At 33.4% G+C, this 19156-nt stretch overlaps 1 protein-coding gene across 1 annotated transcript in view; it reads left to right on the forward strand.

Moving 5' to 3' along the window:
- The window catches only part of ROBO2 (roundabout guidance receptor 2), a 600254-nt gene that overhangs the window by 464664 nt on the left and 116434 nt on the right, over positions 1-19156 (forward strand). The window contains exon 8 of the mRNA XM_042998321.1: positions 1574-1585. Coding sequence (XP_042854255.1) covers positions 1574-1585 — 12 coding nt within the window. The remainder of the gene's footprint in view (positions 1-1573; positions 1586-19156) is intronic.

The following is a 19156-nucleotide window of genomic DNA, read 5'->3' on the forward strand; positions in this document are numbered from 1 at the left end:
AATGCAAATTAAAAACAAAAAGACAAAGTTCTTTTCCTACTGGATGTTGATAAATTAAGAGATATATATTTCGAATGAGGCACAACTTTATGATTTCGTCTGATATCTTGTTCTTGGTTGTTATTTTTTTTGTGCACCTCCCCCAAGATTGGAAAGAAATTGTGCATTGGGCAACTTTCTTCTTTTCTTCCTCTTGCTATGGGAACACATCATAGACTGTAGGACACATTAGAGCTTCACTGAGCTAGAATTTTCATCCTGCTGCTATAATTGCTTTGCTCTTCTTTGAATTATCTTAATCCCCCTCTTAATAATAAATAATAATATAAGGCATGCATCTCCTAAATAGGCAGCACCATATTGTTTCAGAAAATGCACAAAGCTAGAATCATGGCGTATTGGTTGAGTGAATGAATGCCTATAAATATGGTTTCAATGACTATATCCATCTCATCATGTCCAATGAGACCTCATCAAGACAAAACTATGCTAAATTCTAGAGTCACATTATATATGCACTAGAGCTATCCACTAGGATGTGGGTGAGACACTTGTTTGTCACTAAAGTTTATATTTTGAATGTAAGAGTTCATAAAAGTTCAAATGCTACTAAATATATTTCTTCTTCATTGGAATAATGGCACCATATGTATTTATATTTTTCCATTGCTTTTATATAAAGTGGTTTACTATCTAAATTGATTTGGCATTATTCTTTGTAAAGAAAGTATTATTAAGCCCATGTGTGTCTCTTACAATTGCTGTGCATTAATAACAGGGCCAGCCTATTACTAATGATGTTAGTGATTGAAAGTTATGGTATAATAAAAAAATAATAATAATTTGTTGAAGCAGCAGTTTGAAAGCCATTCTCAGAGTGAGTAAGAATCAACTTGTCAGTCATTGTTTCCTGCCCTCTGCCAAAAAAAAAAAAAAAAGAAGAAGAAGAAGAAGAAAAACGTTTAACAGTAGTTAGGGAGCTACTCAGTTGAAATCTCTAAGGATGTTCCAACCTATTTGTTATATTTTCATCCACCCTGTCCACGGATGAAAAGTGATGTGATCTTAACTTATTACTGGCTGAAAAGCAGCGTCAGGGGCTTTTCTGTAGTCCTTGTAATGGTTCTGACTAACCATGCTTAAAATCCAATTCCTATTTAAATCAGACAGTGAGGCCTTCTTTTATTGACATGACATTTGCTGGTCTGTGACTTGAATGGTTATATTCATCAGGTTCTTAACTTTGGGGGTAATACAGGCTGTTTAAAAAGTTCTTTGAAATAATAACTATAGTAAGTGATGACAATCAAACTTTACATGAAATTATCTCTCACATCACATAGAGCTAATTCTGGAATGCAAAATAATTATTTTCTTAAAATTATATGTATAACTTTCAGTTTTAGTCAAACTCAGACATCCTGTTCATACTTGAATTATAAGACTAGAAATCACTCTACTGTCCATACTTAAATGTAACATTACACATCATGCATTCTGATAATTTTCTTTTCTTTCTTTTTTTTTTTAATTTCTTCTTTATGTTCTCACCACACCATTGTAATGTCTACAGCTCGCCCTGTTGGTAAGTAGCCATCCTTCTATCCATTTAGCATGGCTTTGTACAATGCTTCATAACTCACGCATACTAGGATTTAAGAGAATGAAATATATTTATCACCCATGTTTAAATATTACTTGAGGGACTATCTTCTGTAAAAAATTGCTCCTGATCTTTTCATCAGTTTGATAAACAATTTTATAGTGACTTTTGGTATTAACAATGAATAAGTAATGATTGTCATGAAAAATAATAATATGAATGTTTAATACTATAAACTGCTAACTTTTCTTAAAGAGAAAAATACAATAATTCTTTTTTCCTGTATATGTAAAATAATCATGTATTAGTTATGCTTGATATTCATTAAGATAAATGATTATGAACTCAAGAAGTTGGCCTACTGGATGCACTTTTTTTTTATAAACAGCTTCGAGTCCTTGTTTATTATGGGCATTTTTAACTGATGTATACTTATTATCTGTATGCCTATTTAAGCAAAATGTGGTAGAATGCTTCAAGTTATTCTAAGGAGATGCTTACACTAAGAGGGAAAGGGAAGGATGAATTGTGTTCTTTGGCATGGAAAGGTGGTGGTTTTAATATATCTCATCCTTCTTTCAGCTTTGCAAAAGTGAAGTTAACTGCATTTGCAGTAATTTAAGTGGTAATTATTTGTAAACATTTGGAAAAAAAATCTTTTCAAATTCATTGATCTAGTAATGTTTCTGCATCTCTTTTAAAGTTTAGCTTAACCAACCAATACATGTGTTTAAATAAAAGAAATCTTGGTAATTGTGTTATAAGGAAATGAACGGATTGATGCATAAATGGATGGATGGATGGATGGATGGATGGGTAAATGAATTTAGTATGTTTCTTTTTTATATATCAAGAGATACTTTAATAAATTATCAATTTGACACAGCTCTGTAAATGGTCCATCTAACTTCAAAATCTTTCTTAATACACTGACTTGACATTGACATTTGATATGTATTGGTCCAAACTCATAACGTTTTTTTTTCCCATTAGTTGAAACATTCACAAACCTTATTGTTATGTAGTATATTCCTCCATACATAACAATACAGAAAATAGAACATTGGTTTCCCAATCTGAGTTTCTGGTCTGCTATTTCTGAGCAGTGCTTCTTTTGTTAGTTGTTTGATATCCCTGATCCTCAGTGACTTCACCTAGAAAATGGAGAGAGTAATATTGACTTTTCAAAGCTGTTGTAGGAATGAAATGAGTTCAGGTCGGATTATATATGTGGAAACACTTTATATGCCAATATTGGTCAACATTCCTAGTTTCTGAGACATATATTATTTTATACTTTTGTGTTTTTGAAACATAGCTATGTCTTGCAGTCATAAAATACAATCTTGTTTTCTTTCAATATAATTATTAAATTGATCATGCTTTTTTACACTTGGAGATGTAGGAAATTGAAGAATATGTTACAGTTTTAAGCCTCATTTTTTAGTGTTGTATGAATTCTTATTAATGATAACTTTACATATCTATGGTATGATATAAAACATTAAGAAGTGAATGGGAAACAATAAGATAACTTTTCTGGTTAACAGGAAAAATAACATTTAAATTGTAGATCTTTATATGTAGAAACCTTATGCCGATAAACTATGACCACTTGATTTATATTACTTCACAAGTTCCCAGAACATAAAACAATATGTTAATAATTTCCAATACATTTAAAACTCATAAATAGAAAAGATGTTCATTAATAGAAAATGTGATGCACAGAGAGTATTGGGATGTACTTGTCACCTGCAAGGCATTTTGAAGTTATTTCTGTTTTATTCTTGTTTAAAATGATTTTTTTAATTCCCATTGGACTGGAACTAAAGAATAGCTTTTTGACACATTGTGTTTTGTTCTGGGAAAGTCTGTCATTTCATAAATCTATCTCCAATGACTTATGACAATGTTCAGAAATATGAAGAACTATACTTTAAACTTGACAACTGCTATTAATTTTGGAAACTGAACGTTGGATATGCTTTTAGTGGATCACCAGAGACGAGACTGATAATGAGGAAATTAGCTTGCTTTTTCTTTGCATAAGCTTTTTAAAATTAATTTTATTATTTTTTAATTTACATCCAAATTAGCATATAGTGCAACAATGATTTCAGGAGTAGATTCCTTAATGCCCCTTACCCATTTAGCCCATCACCCCTCCCACACCCCCTCAGTAACCCTCTGTTTGTTCTCCATATTTAATACTCTCTTATGTTTTATCCCCCTCCCTGTTTTCATATTACTTTTCCCTTCCCTTATGTTCATCTGCTTTGTCTCTTAAAGTCCTCATATGAGTGAAGTCATATGATATTTGTCTTTCTCTGACTGACTAATTTCACTTAGCATAATACCCTCCAGTTCCATCCATGTAGTTGCAAATGATATATATATATATATATATATATATATATATATATATATATACACCACATTTTCTTTATCCATTCATCCATTTTCTTTATCCATTCATCCATCGATGGACATTTGGGCTCTTTCCATACTTTGGCTATTGTTGGTAGTGCTACTATAAACATTGAAGTGCAGGTATCCCTTCAAAACAGCACACCTGTATCCCTTAGATAAATACCTAGTAGTGCAATTGCTGGGTTGTAGGGTAGTTCTATTTTTAGTTTTTTGAGGAACCTCCATACTGTTTTCCAGAGTGGCTGCACCCAGCTTGCATTCCCACCAACAATGCAAAAGAGATCCTCTTTCTCCGTATCCTCGCCAACATCTGTTGTTGCCTGAGTTGTTAATGTTAGCCTTTCTGACAGGTGTAAGGTAGTATCTCATTGTGGTTTTGATTTGTATTTGCCTGATGATGAGTGATGTTGGGCATTTTTTCATGTGTCAGTTGGCCATCTGGATGTCTGCTTTGGAGAAGTGTCTGTTCATGTCTTTTGCCCATTTCTTCACTGGATTATTTGTTTTTTGGGTGTTGAGTTTGATAATATTTATAGATTTTGGTAATCTTTATAGATTTTGGATACTACCACTTTATCTGATATGTCCATTGCAAATATCTTCTCCCATTCTGTCAGTTGCCTTTTAGTTTTGCTGATTGTTTCCTTCACTGTGCAGAAGCTTTTTATTTTAATGCGGTCCCAGTAGTTCATTTTTGCTTTTGTTCCTTTGCCTCCAGAGACGTGTTGAGTACGAAGTTGCTGTGGCCAAGATCAAAGAGGTTTTTGCCTTCTTTCTCCTCAAGGATTTTAATGGCTTCCTGTCTTACATTTAGGTCTTTCATCCATTTTGAGTTTATTTTTGTGTGTCATGTAAGAAAGTGGTCTAGGTTCATTCCTCTGCATGTCGCTGTCCAGTTTTCCCAGCACCACTTGCTGAAGAGACTGTCTTTATGCCATTGGATATTCTTTTCTGCTTTTTAAAGATCAGTTGGCCATACATTTGTGGGTCCATTTCTGGGTTCTCTATTCTGTTCCATTGATCTGAATGTCTGTTCTTGTGCCAGTACGATACTGTCTTGATGATTACAACTTTGTAGTATAGCTTGAGGTCCGGGATTTTGATGCCTCCTGCTTTGGTTTTCTTTTTCAAGATTGCTTTGGCTATTAGGGGTCTTTTCTGGTTCCATACAAATTTTAGGATTATTTGTTCTAGCTCTGTGAAGAATGCTGGTGTTATTTTGATAGACATTGCATTAAATATGTAGATTTCTTTAGGTATTATTGACATTTTAACAATATTTGTTCCTCCTATCCAGGAGCACGGAATCTTTTTTTCCATTTTTTTGTGTCTTCTTCAATTTCTTTCATAAGCTTTCTATAGTTTTCAGTGTATAGATTTTTCACCTCTTTGGTTAGATTTATTCCTAGGTATTTTATGGGTTTTGGTGCAATTGTAAATGGGATGGATTCCTTGATTTCTTTCAGTTGCTCATTGTTGGTGTATATGAATCTTTGCATAAACTTTTTAGATGAATTTGAATTCAGGAGTAATAGATATGGCAACTTTTATTGTAATGTAAGAAGGTACAAATCAGGTAAATCATAAATTAAATATTCAAATAATAGAAACTGCATTAATATTAATATTTGTTAGTTGACTACGACACACATTTTTCAACTTTGAAGTTCTCTGCAAAGTACATTAATATTAGTATTTGTTAGTGGACTGAAACGTAAGTTTTTCAACTTTGAAGCTCATAGAGATAGCATAAAGGGTATATAACAAAGTAGAAGCCACAGAAAGGAGAAAAAAATCTGGCCTTGAAGTCCCATATAAATTAGGTGAAGAAATATGCACCAAGTATATAAAATTTAGAGAAAATTTAAGGGATAGTTCCTATATAAAGCTTTTGAAAGAAAATTAGAAATATATTCAGATTCCAGAGTATGTAAATACTGTAAATTATAATTTGTAAATTAAATTTAATTTGTAAATTTTTATTTTTAAAATGTAAAAATATCTGCAAAGATTCAGAATCAATCATTACATTACATATAGGATAAAGAAAAAAAAAAACACTTGGTAGTATGGGTGGAAAGCCCATTTAGAAATCATTATAAACCCCCAAACTGGGAGTTTTGTCCATATGTATAACTCTTATGACCTGCATTGGAATTAAAGAATTGGCAACTCTGCAATTTGCAGTTGGAATAAACACCTTCTGGTCTCTATTTTTGAGATTGTAGGAATATCTCTTGATTTAGAGGATCCTTGGCGTGGGAGACATTACTGAAAGCAGACAATCACATACTTGCCAATGAAGAAGAGTATTCTCCAGATTTCACTTCCTCGCCTGCAATGTTATCAACGTCTGAAAAGAGTCCTTTAATCCCACTTTCATATTTGCTGGTTACCACAGAATCTAGACAAAGGCCACTTTGATTATCAAATGTCTGCCAGCCCTTCCCGCGGTTTTGACATTTTACTATTCCAGAGTCATTCTTTACATGAGATGCAAAAGTACCTCATAGGACACAGTTAGCAAAAAATGTGGAAATATCCATTTATTTGGAAAACTCTTCTGATAAGTTCTGATAAGGGAACTGACAGAAGAAAATAGTCTAAATAGGGATAAATAACTTGCTTCCTATACCCATCTGTCTTATTTTCTATTGGAAGCCTTTCTCAAGCTTAAAAATAAAAAAGAACATCTATTTTGGAGATGGGCAACACATTTTTTCCTAGCAGCAACTCAAAACATGATGAGTAATTTGGAAAAGAACTGTCAAATCTACCAGCTGCCTTGCTTGTGAAGTTGAGCCCTGCTCCGTTTTCTATCATGTACACCATATGCTAGATGCTGACTGCCTCCAGTACGGAGACGAAAAGCTGTGTGCATCAGGTGAAACTTGCTTAAAACATCAAAAACAAACTGACAATACACAACTTTATGGAATCGTCTACATATTTCCTTATTTAGTGACTCAAAACGATGTGTTCTTTTGATGGAAGAACATGACTGGCCACAGCAGAGTTTGTAGGTATTTAGAAATATATATGTTTTAGGCAAAATTTCCATGTTGTTATTATTAATTAAAAGAAGCAGCCACTGTTCTAAACAAAAATCTATAGGCACATTGCTTTTGCAATGTTTTCACTGCTTAAACACAAAAATAATTCTATCCTCTTTTTAGAAAAATCTCTTTTGAGCTGAAGTGCAGTTTTGTTTTAACATGCTCTAAAGCACATTACTGAGACCACCAAGACATCCAATAAAAGTGAGTAATTGAAAAATTCATTCAGGAAAAATTATAAAGTAGACATTACTTACAGAATAAGGCAATTGATATTTTTGATACCACCACCCTCTACCCACCTTGAAATCTGGAAAATGTTATGTGCTGTATATAATTTAACTTAGGGGCGCCTGGGTGGCGCAGTCGGTTAAGCGTCCGACTTCAGCCAGGTCACGATCTTGCGGTCCGTGAGTTCAAGCCCCGCGTCGGGCTCTGGGCTGATGGCTTGGAGCCTGGAGCCTGTTTCCGATTCTGTGTCTCCCTCTCTCTCTGCCCCTCCCCCGTTCATGCTCTGTCTCTCTCTGTCCCAAAAATAAATTAAAAAAACATTGAAAAAAAAATTAAAAAAAAAATAATTTAACTTAGTATTGGAAATATTCCAGGCTTTCTTTTTTTTAAATCAGAAAACATGTAGGTATTATATATGAACCCTTTCATGTCAAGATCCACTTTTCTGCAAAAGGCATCCTGAGTGTGTCTTGAAAGGAAACCTATACTTTTATTCCCTGCAGACTTTCTTCCTTGGACAAGCTGTTACCCCATGACCCGAGGTAATCATCTCCCTCCTACAAGCACTTAATGTTTCCTGCACCTGGCGCTAATTAGCTACCTTATGCAGAGTCCAATTTAATTTTTATTGAGCATCGCGTTTTCATTGCTCCATATGTTTTGATTAAATAGGAGGTAAAAAAATAATGCATTCTGTTTTGTCTTGTACATTCCAACAGTTCCCATAATGAGAAACGTTTAAAATAAGCTAATGCTAATTATTAAAGTGAAAAGCAAGTGCTAGTTACTTCTCATGGTTGGATGATTTTAGTCACTGACTTGATTCTTCTTCAAGGGCCTTGTGTGTTGGACAATGTCTGTTCATTGCCTGTAAAGAGGATAGGTATAAAATTATCGAGTCATATTTTTTCTCAGAACTTAGCAAAAATGTTGGGTTGCTTTAGTATTGGAATGTTACTATAGTGAAGTCTGAGGCTTGTAGAATATTTTTATCTTTGGCTGAGATTCCATTTTACTATTTGAATACCAGTGTAGTCCTTTCTTCCATAACTTTGCTGGATTATATCTTGGTTCTGGTCAACCTGTAAGTAACATTCTTAGAATACAAGCCCCTCAAACCTGCAGATTCATGCTGTAATTTACTCTATTTGAAGAGTGTTTTCTTCTCTTTTATCTTTTGCTAATTTTTCCCATGAGTTGTGTTGGCTTTCTTTATCTTAATTCCATATTTATTCAGTTCAATATAATAATTGATTCAGTTCAGTCATCATTTTTATTTCATATTGTCTGATTTCTTTTTTTTTTTAATTTATTTATTTTGAGAAAGAGAGAGAGAGAGAAAGAGCATGAGCAGGGAAGGGGCAGAGAGAAAGGGAGAGAGAGAGAATCCCAAGCAGATTCTGTACTGGCATTACGAGGTGGGGTTTAAACTCTTGAACCAGAGATCATGACCTGAGCAGAAACCAAGACTCAGACATTTAACAGGAGCCATCCTGGTTCCCCATATTGTCTGATTTCTGAATTCCTATATTGTCCCCCTGTTTCAACTTCAGTTATCATTTTTGTGCTTCCAAATATATTCATTTCTTAATTTTATTTTCTCTTTTGTTCCTTACTAACTTTAAATATAATAGTCTTCACCTCCAGTTGCCTTTGAGCTCTTTTATTCCTTTTCAAAGATTTTTTTTTTAATTTGACTCTTTTAAAAAAGAGAGACCCTGTTGTATGAAATTTCACTTAGTCTATGGACAACTAGTATAAAGTATTTCTGTGGGTTTTTTTGGGTAATTTTTTGACGATAGAGATTCTTTTTCTTTCTTTTATTAATTGAATATGTTTTTTTCTGTCAATAATTACACATTTAGTTACTGTATAGTTTGTTTTATTTTGTTCTATATAGATCCTGTTTTAGGCCCTACCTGATTATTAATCATTTAGTTAACTGCTGAAGATTAGAGTTTGCATGTTTGGAGAAGAGAAAGTGGGAAGTACCAGGGTCATTCAGTAATCTGTACTAGGCCTGACGTCTTGAATATTTTATCAAAAAAGAAGTTGTTTCTTCTTGGTATGCTGGTGTTCCTGGTGGTACACAGCAAATCTCTTTTAAGTTATAAGCTCTCTGTATTCCATATGAAATTTTCTCTTCATTTTTCTTCATAATTACTGCTTCATAATAAAAAATGATTTTTAGGTGTATTAGTTTTCCATTACTGCATAACAAATTACCACAAATTGAGCAACTTCATTAGCACCCATTTATTAGGCTACAGTTCCTAGGTCAGGAGTTGAAACAGGCTCATCTAAGTCTTTAGCTTAGCATCTCACAGGCCATAAACAGGGTTTTGACCAGGCTGAGCTCTTCTCTGGAAACTCTCCTGAAGAATCCAGTTCAAAAATTTATTCAGGTTGGTGGGCAGAATTAAGTTCTTTGCGTCTGTAGAATTAAAGTCCCCATGTTCTTGTTGACTGCCAGCAACGGATTGCTCACAGTTCAATTGCTAGCCTTTGCACATGACCCCCACAACCTTCAAAGTCAGCAATGATCTGTTGAATCTTTCATATGATTTGTTCTATATCTCTCTGACTCCCCATTCTGTTAGCAGGTAGAGAAAATTTCCTGATGGAAACCTCTCGTGTAATTAGACCCATGGTCATTATTCTCTCTATCTTAAGGTCAACTGAGTAGTAACCTTAATTACATTTACATAATTCCTTTTGTCATGTAACATAACATAATCATGGGAGTTTCTCCAGTAAGTGAAGTTCATGGAGGCCACCCTACAATTTGGCCATTAACAGTATGCTTGGCTTTTCCTTTCCTTTGGTACCTTCTCCTCAACTTCTGAATTGTAACTGGTTGTCTACAAAGTCATATCTCCTATATCCCAAGTCTCCTTCTTGATTCTAAATTTTCTTCTTCTCATCTAAGATCCATGGGATGGACTTTCACACCATTGACGTAGTTTTTGTGAAATTGGTATTGATAGACTGTGGATGGAGGCTAGTTGGTATTTACCAAACTTCCTCATTTTCTCCAGACTTGACTGTGTTTGGTAAGGGTAGTTCACCATTTGTGGTTTGGGACTATGGTAGTTTTTCTACATTATTAGTTTCTCTTGTAGTAAATAGAGGAAAGTGGAACAATGAACCTTTATTATCTTAACCCAAGCATCAAAAAAACTTAAATACTCATTAATGTTGGAGTTTTTCCAAATAAGAATAAAATAAACACTAAATGTGTTAACTTAGCAGTTAAAATTAAAGTACTATAAATACAAAACATCAAAATAAGATAATACTTTGGACTGAAATAGCGTTAGGAAATAAGTATTAAGAGATTTCCCTGTCTATTGCCAGAAAAAAATAGCATGAACATTTTAGTCTCACCTTATAAGAAAGTCAAAATTTTCACTTATATAAGTAATAGTAACTTATAGACAGAGAGAGATATCATGATACATATATGTGTGTATATGTGTACCTTAAAACAGATATTATGATGTGCATTACACCTAAAAATTATATGCATGACATTTGAATTATGACTCTACTTATTTAAACATATTAAATGTCACTCAAGGGAATAGTACATAATTAGATGCATTAAAAATATATAAGCTACCAAGTTAAATTACATTTTGAGTTAAAATATATCTGAATGGCTTTTAAAATCTCTCTTATGGCAAGCATTGCTTTCCAGATTTATTAGGGATATTATTTTCATCTGTCCTACAAAACTATTAGCTCTTTGTTAGTAAATACATTGTTGTATTTATCTTTCTGCTGCCTCTAGGTCTAGCATAACACTTACATGTGGTAGGGGCACACCAAATGTTGGTGCAGTTAATTGATACACACATATGCATACATAGGTAATATTTGCCTAGAAAATGTTTATGCAAGCAGCTTTAAATAGTGCTATAAAAAGATTAAGCAACATTAATGGTAACAGGCCAATCACATAGTCCCCATTCTGCTGGTAGGAGATAAAATACAACAAAAAGAAGGCACTAATGAGTTAGGATGGTGCCTTACTAAGCGTGTAATTAATGTTATTAAGAAACATTGCAGTTGCATATTAAAATTCCGTTAACTAAGCAGCCCTTCAGCATCAGTACATTTGTTTCTTGGTTCCAAGTCCTTTTTTCCTTTTTTTTTCTTTTTCTTTTTCTTTTCTTTTTCTTTCTTTCTTTTTTTTTTTTTTCTGATTGGCATCTTCATGCAATCTTTTTCTAAAAAAAATGAGATAATGGGATGTGATCAGCCTTCATGGTTTAGCTCAAGTGCTGACATGACAGTTCTGGCAAGTTGACAGTTTAAGTGAGTGAAAATGGATGTCTTGTCTCACCATTTATTTGAAGAATCTCCTCCTCACCCCCATATTTATGGCCCCTTCTATCTGCAGTGTGAAAAGTCTAGTTTTCCCAGGTTAGGATCTAGATAAGTGTTTTTCATTACTTGTTAAACTATTCCCTCTGTGTTGGTAAAAAATGAGATATAAAATATAATGTAAATATTGCATTATTTGATAATTCATTAGCTTTTAAGTTAAAAGTTTTTTTTTTTGAGAATGTGAAATCCTTTAGAAAAAAAAAACAAAATTTTATTTTGTTCTCAGTATTTTAGTCAATCAGGAAAGCAAGTACGAAAGTAAAACTACTATTGGTAATGGACAGAATAATATAGTAACATGTGCTCGACAATTCAAAATTTGTTTAAAATTTTGACAGATTTTTGTAAGTATTCTTAATTTATAATTTTTGTAGAATTTGGAAGGTCTATGAAATTTGCATGTTGAATCTCAGAATTATTTACTGTAGTTACATGATTTCCTGTACTTAACCTAAAATCAGAATGAAATCTATTTTGGTAATCTGGAATGTAATAAAGTTTAAAATTATCTTTGAGCCTGTCCAAATTATTACTTTTGGAATTAACTATTACATTTATTGCAATGCAGAAATATTTAATACCATTAGAGGATTAAATTGGACTTGCTAAAACCAATGAAAATTATTTACATGGAAAAAATTCATGGTTCTAGCAACATAATCCTTCACTTCAACAAACAGACTGATTTGTCAAAGGTTGTCATGTAGGTTGGTCAGGGTAATAATTGTTGCAGTCTGAGAAACATATCTGTAATATAATGCATGCCTTTTTCCCTCTGTGAATCCCACTTTCCCTTCCTTATCTACTTTATTTCCAAGGAACAATTCAACCTGTCTCTCTCTCTCCCTCATTCTTTCTCTCTCTCCTCCTGTCTTCATGCTTTCCCCAATTGTTGGAGACAGACTGAGTCAAGTTATTGTCATAATGGTAGGACATCCTTTATTACAACCCTCATTCATGTTCCTCATGTTGCATCAGACTTGATTGTTTCCATGTGAGTTTCCATGGTACCAGTGAGTTCCAGAGGACAGAGATCTTAGAACCTTCAGCTCCTAGCACTATAAAATAAAACCAAAAAATGTTTGTTTAAAATAATTGAATAGTATTATGAGTTGAAAGTGCCAACCAATATCTGAATTCATTTCTAGCATAATTTTTATTACCATGGTGTTTTCCAATGGTGTGATGTCTTAAAAAAAAAAAATTAGGACCAAATCCAAAATAGCTATGTTTATATAGTTGTTTATCATAACACTGTTTTTCTGTGCTTGCCCATAAAATCCAAATGTCAAGATATTTTGAACCAAATGAATTTACTCTTTTCAAAGGCATTCTAGGCACTCTCTATAATCATAGAATTATTTCATTTTGATATTGTTTTTCCTTCTCAGGGAGAAGTATATTATGTGACTATAATTTTTTCAAAAAATGATTTTTATTTTTTTTAACATTTATTTTTGAGACAGAGAGAGAGAGAGCATGAACAGGGGAGGGTCAGAGAAAGAGGGAGACACAGAATCTGAAACAGGCTCCAGGCTCTGAGCTGTCAGCACAGAGCCCAACCCGGGGCTTGAACCCACGGACCGCGAGATCATGACCTGAGCCGAAGTCGGACGCTTAACCGACTGAGCCACCCAGGCGCCCCTCAAAAAATGATTTTTAACCACTATTACCAAACATGCATACTTTTGTGTGGGTGTCACACTTACTACTAAAAGTTGGTACTTTCAACCCTCTTTGGAATTGCTTCCTACACATATATAGAAGGCCTCTTACATGATTTTATAGTCACACTGTATAATTCATTTGACTAACTCAATGGCCTCATTTGATCATCAGATTTCGAATGGCCATGAGTTACTTTTAGAGTTCTAGCTATTTTTGAATCCTCAAAAAGTAGTCTTCCCATAATCAATAAATTAAAGAATATTTCAAAAATTAAAGAGTAATAAAAGCACTTCAAAAATGTAAAGAGTAATAGCTTCATGATCGCTACATGTCTTTATTCATACAGGATTGAATGCAATGTGTGTATGTGAGACCTTTCATAGGTAGAGTAGAATGCAAAGTCTGAATAGGTGAAGAACATAAGAATTGTGATTTCCTGTAGTCATTCTATTGTGTACGGACATTTACTTTTCATGTTTCTGAAAGCAGCATGCCATTTAGTACTTTTACCTTTTCATTTAGACAGTAAAGAAGTATATCTATATATGTAGATGATCAATAGATGATTGATAGATATTAGATTTTTGAAATGCACATATATGGATAGACAATTGTTAGATTATTAGATTGTTGTTAAAATAAAAGGTATAGATACTGGCGTTTTAGCATGGAATAAGAATTTTTAACATTAGCCAGAAGTAAGATACTGACTAAGAAAGAAGATATAGCACTCTTCTAGAAGAGCTATTGCCATGGATTCAGCAAGAAAGAGATTAACTGGAAAGGTAGGTAATTTAGCAAGTTGATCACTTGTATTCCTTGAGAATAATGACAAATGGATAAAATGTGATTAAACAAACTTTATAAATGTAATATCCCTAATTTATGTTTTCCATTATAAATGCATTGCTTCCTCTAAGATGAATTATGTGTTAATAAGCTTCAAATCAAATATTTTTTGACATTATGCATTTCCAATAATACTAACAGAAATTCTTTTGAAGTCAAATGAAGTGTTAAATAGTAAAAATTAAACAGAATTAAATAGGTTGAAGAAACAATCATTTATCAATTAGAAGTCAGTCTGTTCTGGTGATAAACTAAGTAAATATTCATCTGTTATTCCTGCTCCATATTGCATTTTAATGAAATGACTTTTCACTCTTTATTGTTGGGGAGGTAAGCCTATTAACTAATATTTTGCAACAACATCTAGAATTGGTTGTTACACAACTCCTCTGTTTTTCTGTATTGCTTTTATCACTCTCACATGGTGGCTACTCATTGATAGTCTTTGTGTCATAAATTTCCAGTGTGCAATAGGGGGCCTTCTCTACAGAGGGGCATATCAGAATCAGTTGGGAGATTTTCTTCAAACAACATATTTTCTTTGGCATGCCTCCACCCAAATTACTACAATAGTGAGTCACTGTCGCTGGTGGGAGTGTGTCATATCCTTCTGGTATGATAAGATGGAAAAAAATATTGAGTATTTGCTTGAGATCAAGAACTCTCTTTCTTTTTTTCTTTTTTTCCAAGACACTCATTTAGTGTTCCCTATTTGAGGCTTTTCCAGGCCAAATAAAGATACCATTTCAACACAAAATGATACCCCTCCCCTATTCCAGGAAGACACCTAAGCAGGGGAAAAAATAGAGAAAAAAAAGCCATGCAAGCAAGAGCAGGTACTTTAAAGTGGAAAGAACACAAGAAAAGTACAACGTAGAGTGTGTTCAGGTTAATCATTGTTAACAAAATGGATCAAAGGATAATAGATAACAAGATGGGTGAACAACAAGAACAAGAAAATACACGTGGGAGTGATTGAAAGGAGGCTGTTCTGCTGAAATATTGGAGTCGGTTTGGGATGAGAGTCAGGATGGTAAAATTTTGGGCCAGTTAATGGAAGCCAGAATGCTGCACTGAGGAGAATAATTTGCAAGCATTGCAAAGGCAAGCTATAGAAAAAAACACTGTAGGTTTTTGAATAAAGAATGAAGTGAAATAAGTATACTTAAGAAAGGTTGTACTTTTAAGTAGTACAGAAAGAGTAAGATCATAGGTTTTCTGCTACTTTAACAAAGCAAATATTTAGGAAAAACATAATGTTATGATTTTAACATCATTATGCCATATTGGAAACCATATTGGAGACCATAGCGTATAATTCTTACTTTTCTGTTTGGTACTAGAGATGACAAATTTTAGCCAGATCATGGTTTGAAGTCAGATAAATTAATCTAAAGGCTCAGTGTTTAAGAGTTCCAACAGTGGTGTTAGATGCACCATAAGTCAAACCTGTTCTCCAATCTAGTGCTTTAATCTTAAAAACCTGTGTTCCCTTTATAGGATCTAGTTTGTGATCTTCATATCATAATGGTAGTAGTTAAGACATAGGATTCTTTGAATATTAAGTGAGACAAGGCCTGCAAATGGTTTGGCGTACTCCCTGACATTTAATAAGCACTCAATTAATGTTGATTATTGTTGTATTCAGCAATTTATGACTCAACAAATATTTAACACAAGCATATGACAAATGAGTGTGTTTTTCAAACATGCTTATAGAATATTTTAGAATTTAACAAGCAAAAAAATATTAAATAGCCAAAAAACATGTTCTACTTCTTTAAGATACATATTTCAAAATGTTTATTATTACAGAATAAGAAGCTTATTCAGTCAAGCAAAAATTACACCCAAAGAAAGATCTGCTGAGTGTGCCTGTAACTATCCTGTCACATATTAATGTATGCAACGGCTGCATGACTATCTCCATGTTCATGCCTGCCATAGAAAGTCATATTTTCCTGTAAAAACAACTCGGAACATGATGTGATTAACCTTTGGTTCCCTCATCCCCTCATCCCCAAGCCCACCTCATGCATGGCCTATGCTTCCTACTCATGTTCAGCCATCTGATTTCCATAACACCCACTCACTTCCACCAGCGGGGCATTAGCATAACAGAGCTGTAGCGTGACTTTGATTGAAGCCAACTTGGGCTGAATGCAGTATCAAAGCATAATTTAGCAGAAATCAAATCTAATTTACTGTGCATTGTATTTAAATTCTCAAAAATGCAGTTTCAAGTGAACAATACCAGACCTCTAATCTTAATTGACCTTTTTATATGTGGTTATACTTCTCTGGAAAGCACACAACACGTTCTTCCTCTAAAGCTATTGTTTTTAACTTGTGAGTATCAATTGAACACTGAATTGTACCACTGTTTTCTTCATCTCACTTCTTGTTACAGCTGTAACAATAAGGTATAATCATTTAGCAGATTAAGCAACTCTGTTATTACATCGCAGCCACAAAAGATTTGTCTACTGCTTTTGGATTTTAGAGAGGATATAAATATGTATTTTATAGTCTTCTGTCTTAGAAATATGTAAGAGAATTGCCATTTCTGTAAGTAGCATATTCTTCTGGAGTTTATAACTCAACCTCTTTAATTCACATTGGGTTTAAATGTGTGTTTTGAATTGTCATCCTGAGGACCCAATCATGTTTTTTTTATGTATAATGAGAGCATCATAGAAAATCCATTTTATGTATAGCACACTTTTTGCTACCGTGCCGTATTGATAAAATGCCACCTCTCTGTCTACTCCCTCCCATTGGTACCTTCAGCCAAGCACTGCCTTTTCAAACCATTTTCACTGCCACCTGGCAGAAATACTGAAAATGTGAAATGTTAGCAGAAGAATTATTGATGCAGTTTTTTATTTTAAAACCTCAAAAATAAATTCCTTCAGCTGATATCCCTTCACAGAAGATTGCAATATAGATCTTGAGCAGACAGAGTCCACAGAAGTAAAAGTGATTGATGCAATTTGTTTGGTGGTCCAAATGAAAGTGACAATAGGAAAGGATGTACATTTTCAGAGACTTAAATACTTTTGAATTTTTTTGCTTGGCTTTGATATGTTTATTTTTGTTTGTTTAATTTTAGAAATGATAAAGGTGAGTCCCATTCCAGTGTGGCTTAAGTTCTGGTGATAAGAAACTATTTGGTACATTAGAAGTGGAGTATATTTATAATAATTTGGAATAAAAATACAATATAAATAAACATCATGTGGAAGAGTACTTCACAGCATGAACAACACAAATGCTGAGAGTATTTTGTTAGAGGTCTTTCAAAAAGTTCAGTATTGGGAAAAAACTCAAAAAAAATGGATTCCCTGCCTTCTTAGGTTCTATCATTATTAGCAAATATTACATTGTAATATTGCAGAATTTCTTTGTCCTTTAAGAGTTCTGATGAAATGTTTTCTTTAGTTGCTACCATGACTAACGGTCCTCTACTGGATTTTCTGCCCAGCTTGCTACGATTTTCCAGCCTCACATCTGTCCTTTCTCTTTTACAAAGAACAGTCTATCTAAAACACAAATTTTATTACATCTTTCTTGCATCAACATTTTTGAACAGGTATCCATAGCTTTCAGAGCAAAATTTAAGCTATTTTAGCGCAAATTATCTGTCCCTCTAACACTTTTGAATCTCCATCTTTTTATTCTTAAGGTCATTTACCCTCCACTAACACATCCAGCCCCTTGTGTCTCTGCCTTATGTCTGCTTCTGTCTGTTCCAAGTGACCTGCTTCTCTTCATCCAGTGAACTCTTACTTGTGCTTCAAAACACAACTCAACCATAGCCCTTTCTGGCATCTTCATCTTCCATGTTCATCACCTGGTCTGTTTGCTGCTTTTCCAAGCTTTCTCACCCAATGCCCACTGCTATTTGTATTATTATACAAATCATACTCTTCTGTATTTGTGTTTATTTACTTATTTACTTGGGAGTTTCTGCTGATTTTTTATTTGGCTTTCCGTCCTCTGTACCAAACAGAATGTCTCATAATTTGTAGTCAATCAATGCATTTTGAATGAATAAATGAATGAATCCTATGTTTTCAGGAAAGTGGAGAGATTGATGTGGTCATTTGCCAGTCCTTTTGGGGGGTATCTTTTAGCAGCTGGTTAAAATTATAGGATCTAGACTCCAAAAGCATTTTGCAAAATCACTCATCTACTAACAAGTTCTTAAAAGCTTAAAAATTTAAGGAAATCTGTAGTTATAATTAAAGTATAGATGTTCATTTTACTGAAATAGATGGATAGATACAGAGTAGGCATAATATGCTGAAAACTATAAAATATATTTTCATTTTGTAATTTGGTGTTTCATTTGATGATTTCAATCATGTGTATTCTCGGTTATTTCATTTTAAAAATTAATTATATAAGGAAAGGGCTTCATAGCACATATGGAGCTGTAAGATTTTACTAACTAGTTATGTGAGCCAAAGCAATACAAATGAACAAATAAGCTGAATATGTGACTTCTATCATACTGTTAAATGATTTTTACTAAATCTACTTTTTATTTAATGAGATACAAGCTAAGTTACTCAATACTTCTGGCTTAGTTAGTGTCCATATTGGCACTAAACTTGTCTTTCATAGGATTACTAAGAAGTGGGAACTATATTTGATCATTAAATTTTACTTAATATACATTACTTTCTTGGATATTACAGACAATAGAGACCAATCTTAAGTCTTGTTTGGTGTAAATAATCTGGTAGTTTCACCTCTTCCCTGAAAAATGGACATTGCAATGTTTTAAGAGTTGTCCCTGAAGTAATTTTGTAACATTGATTTAATCTATCATTCCTATTAGAAAACATGGAACAAAAATCAATGTATCTGCTGATTCAGTGAAATTGTGTAGAAATAACAAGAAGATTGTAAGAGGCAA

This window comes from Panthera tigris, chromosome C2, assembly GCF_018350195.1.
Source record: "Panthera tigris isolate Pti1 chromosome C2, P.tigris_Pti1_mat1.1, whole genome shotgun sequence".
Lineage (NCBI taxonomy): Eukaryota > Metazoa > Chordata > Mammalia > Carnivora > Felidae > Panthera > Panthera tigris.